We start from the raw sequence: 4608 nt of genomic DNA, 5'->3' as shown, positions 1-4608 counted from the left end.
CAACTCCCAGAGCTTGCTCAGACTCATGTCCATCAAGTTGGTGATGCCAACCAACCATCTCATCCTCTGTCATCCCCTTCTTTGCCTGCCTTCCATCTTTCCCAGCATCAGGGTCTTTTCCAGTGAGTCAGTTCTTCGCATCAGGTGGCCAAAGTCTATGTATGTTTATTGTAATGGTAGTACGTTATACATTGAAAAATTCAAGTAGTACAGAAAAGAGTATAAATTAAAGAGATTTATTATGAAAAATGTATTTTTTAAATGCATATGGAATAATAGTGTTTGGCAACTTAATTTGTTTCACTTTTATATTATGTCCTTTTCCAGGCCAGCACATACAGAACTCTTGTTCTTTTAATTTTTTAACTTTGGATTTTTAAAATAAGAAATGCATTCACATGGCATAGATTTGGAAAAGTATAGACGAGTATGTGGTGGAAATTCATGCTCCAGTTCTGTTTCCGGCTACTTAGCTTCTATCTAAGCCAGTCATATCTATATGTGTGTGTCCCTCTAGATGGTTCTTTATTCCAGTGTATGAATGGATCACAAATTGCTCATCCATTTTCTTAAACAACATTTAGGTTGTTTCCAGGAATCAATTTTTATCCGTAAAATAGGGCTGCAGTAGAAAATTTCCTACACAGAACTTTGTGATGTGACTATAGCCAATTCTTGTAAGCCTTAATTTTTTCCCATTGTAATTTGATTTTTCCCTTTTTATTTAAACAATTTTCAAATCTATGGAAAAGTTGAAAAAAATAGCAGCAGTGACAGCTTATATACCCTTTGCCTGGATGTCCCAACTGTTGCATCCTGCTCCATTTGTCTACTCTGTCTCTGTTCATACCTTTTGTGTGTGTGCAGATGAACCACACCATGTTTGTAGGCATCATAACATTTCATTCCTAAATACCTAAACCTTCACTTCCTAAAGGTAAGGACATTCTTCCTATATATCCACAATAACATTATCACACCTAAGAAAAATAACGCCAATATCATATTCCCGCCATTGCCAAGTTTCTCCAGTTGTCCGCAAATAGTCTTTTAGAGCTTTATTTTGTAAATGAGGCTCTTTTTCAGGTTTTACTCATTACTTTTGGTTACCATGTTTCCTTAGTCTTTTTTAATCTTAAAAAAGTCGAGGCCAGTTTCCTCACCTCTAAATTAATAGGCTGAAGAGTGGTCTCCCCACATTCTAGAGCTGTCTGTTTTCTCACAGTGTCATTTATCTTGATCTTTTTTTTTAAATTTCTGATGCTCAATTTACTGCTGTTCTAGAATATCACCAGAGTATCTATCTTTGAGTAACAGATTCTTTTTTTTTTAACTGAAGTATAGTTGATTTTCAGTGTTGTGTTAGTTTCAGGTGTACAGCAAAGTGATTTAGTTATATAAATATATTCTTTTTCAGATTCTTTTCCTTTATAGGTTATTATAAAATACTGAGTATAGTTCTCTGTGCTGTACAATGGGTCCTTGTTGATTATCTGTTTTATATGTAAGTAGTATGTATATATTAATCCCAAACCTCTAATTTATCCCTACCCACTCATCACCTTCTCCTTTGGTAACCATAAGTTTGTTTTCTATGTCTGTGGGTCTATTTATGTTTTGTAAAAAAAGTTCATTAAATTTTTTAGATTACACATACCATTTCTCTGTTTGGCTTATTTCACTTAATATGATAATCTTTAGGTCCATCTATTTGCAGCAAATGGTATTGTTTCATTCTTTTTTCTGGCTGAGTAATACTCCATTGTGTGTGTGTGTGTGTGTGTGTGTGTGTGCCACATCTTCCTATTCATTCATCTCTCGATGGATACTTAGGTTGCTTCCGTGCACTGAACACTGGGGTGCATGTATCTATTCAAATTAAAGTTTTCTCTGGATATATGCCCAGGAGTAAGAGTGCAGGATCATATATGGTAGCTCTATTTTTTAACTCGACCTTCTGTCCTCAATTTCTTGTAAACTGGAAATCAAGTCTAGGGACTCGAGACTTCAGGGTAAGCATTTTTGACTGGGGTTTTCCCGAAGGCCCATGCGGTCAGGCAGTTCCTTGTGGGTCCTGTTAATGCAGCTTTGCAGGCGTGTAGAGGAGGCTGCTCAGCCTGTGCTGCAGGCCTGGGCTGAGCCCCATGCTTTGTGTCCTGGCAGCATCCCGTCCTCCAAAGCCTGCGGGCCATTCACCAACTTCAACACCACCTGGGAAGTGGTCCCCAAAACAGTGAGCACCTTCCCCAACTCGCTGCAGACGCTGGTTTACGGCATCACTTCGGAAGCCTTCGCAGTGCCTTTTTTCATGATCATCTGGTAAGTGAGAACCACCTGGGCTCTGCAAGTGTTTTCCATCGAGACTGGTGGGCTGCTGTCCGCTGGGAAATGGAGGTCACCTGAGACACTGGTGTGCTACTGAACCTCTCTGGGCTGTACTTTACCTAATCCCTAAAATGTTGTAATAATAGTAATTCTTTCAGGATATTGTTGAACAGGTTCAGGGAGATCCCAAATATAAGGCACTTAGCCAGATGGCTGACTTATAAAATATAACCCAATAAACACTGCATATTATTAGTATTACTGCATATTAGTAGTATCACAAAATTAGTTGCTCTTCAGAAAAGGAATTGATAACTGGGCTGAGAGAAGAGTACCAGTGTAGGAGCATGCCCTTGAATCCTGGCTCTACCATTTACAAGCTGTGTGGCCTCGGGTCATCACGTTTCCTCTCTGAGTCTTGATTTCCCCACCTGGAAAATGGGAATAAAAATGGCACATACCTTGTAGGGCTGTGAGAAGAAGGACGCATGGTGACACGTGTGAAGTGATTAGCAGAGGACCCGGCCCTTAGTGAAGGCTCAGTAAATGACAAAGGTTGGGTGCAGAGGCGATGAGGGCTTTTGTGCAGAGATTCATTTTGCGTGTTAAAGTAATTCTAATCACAAATGTGTGTTGAGGGCTTACTTTGTATTAGGCACTGTTCTAATTACTGTCCATTCTCATTATTCATAAATTCCATATTTTTTATGTATTGTAAAAATGCTTAGTAGCTAAAATATTTTTGTAACCAAAAAGTCAATACTAGTGATGCTTTTTTGTGGGTATTTATGGAGTGTGTTACTCATGCATTGAGTAACAAAAAATGAGTTGCCTTGACATACAGTGTCTCAGTGTATTTATTATTCCATTGCTGTAGTGCAATATCATAGACTGGGTCGCTAAATATTATTTCTCATGGTTCTGGAGCCTGGAAGTCTGGGATCAAGATTCCAATATGGTCAGATGAAGATCCTCTACAGACTTCTTGTATTCTGTAATGGCAGAAGGGGCTAGGGAACGCTCTGATGTCTCTTTAATAGGGGCACTAGTCCCATTTGTGAGGCTTTATCCTCATGTCCTAATCACCTCCCACAGGCCTACTGTCTAATACCATCACCTTGGGATTAGGACTTATATGAACTTTGGCAGGACGCAGTATTCAAACCATAGCTCAGACTGTAACTAAGTATCCTAAATTTTTATGATCTGTTTATAGTGCCATGTTTCTTGCATTTCATGCTTTTGGTGGTGGGTGATTTTGCTGTTCATGCAGACATGAAGTGTTTTCTAGGGTTTTCTAAGTGCACGAAGGCTGGAATGTGTTTTATGCAGAGACTGTGCTTGTTAGAATCAGCGAACTAAAATGGACTGGTGTGGGTGAATTTAACTCTGATGACCATTATATCTACTACTGCGGGCAGGAATCCCTCAGAAGAAATGGAGTAGCCATCATGGTCAACAAAAGAGTCCGAAATGCAGTACTTGGATGCATTCTCAAAAACGACAGAATGATCTCTCTTTGTTTCCAAGGCAAACCATTCAGTATCACAGTAATCCAAGTTTTGCCCCAAGTAACGCTGAAGAAGCTGAAGTTGAACAGTTCTATGAAGACCTACAAGACCTTTTAGAACTAACACCCAAAAAAGATGTCCTTTTCATTATAGGGGACTGAAATGCAAAAGCAGGAAGTCAAGAAACACCTGGAGTAACAGGCAAATTTGGCCTTGGAATATGGAATGAAGCAGGGCAAAGACTAATAGAGTTTTGCCAAGAAAATGCACTGGTCATAGCAAACACCCTCTTCCAACAACACAAGAGAAGACTCTACACATGGACATCACCAGATGATCAACACCGAAATCAGATTAATTATATTCTTTGCAGCCAAAGATGGAGAAGCTCTATACAGTCAACAAAAACAAGACCAGGAGCTGACTGTGGCTCAGATCATGAACTCCTTATTGCCAAATTCAGACTTAAATTGAAGAAAGTAGGGAAAACCACTAGACCATTCAGGTATGACCTAAATCAAATCCCTTATGATTATACAGTGAAAGTGAGAAATAGATTTAAGGGACTAGATCTGATAGATAGAGTACCTGATGAACTATGGACTGAGGTTCGTGACATTGTACAGAAGACAGGGATCAAGACCATCCCCATGGAAAAGAAATGCAAAAAAGCAAAATGGCTGTCTGGGGAGGCCTTACAAATAGCTGTGAAAAGAAGAGAAGTGAAGCAAAGGAGAAAAGGAAAGATATAAGCATCTGAATGCAGAGTTCC

General features: G+C 39.3%; 1 protein-coding gene across 2 annotated transcripts in view; it reads left to right on the top strand.

The window, feature by feature from the left end:
- The window catches only part of TMC7 (transmembrane channel-like 7), a 62696-nt gene that overhangs the window by 46488 nt on the left and 11600 nt on the right, over positions 1-4608 (top strand). For both annotated transcript variants that reach the window (XM_010837114.1, XM_010837115.1), the window contains one exon: positions 2164-2319. In XM_010837114.1, coding sequence (XP_010835416.1) covers positions 2164-2319 — 156 coding nt within the window. The remainder of the gene's footprint in view (positions 1-2163; positions 2320-4608) is intronic.

Source organism: Bison bison, unplaced genomic scaffold (genome assembly GCF_000754665.1).
Source record: "Bison bison bison isolate TAMUID 2011002044 unplaced genomic scaffold, Bison_UMD1.0 scf7180017864072, whole genome shotgun sequence".
Taxonomy (NCBI): Eukaryota; Metazoa; Chordata; class Mammalia; order Artiodactyla; family Bovidae; genus Bison; species Bison bison.
Note: the sequence above shows the minus strand (reverse complement) of the source record. Positions and strands in the feature narration are given on the sequence as shown.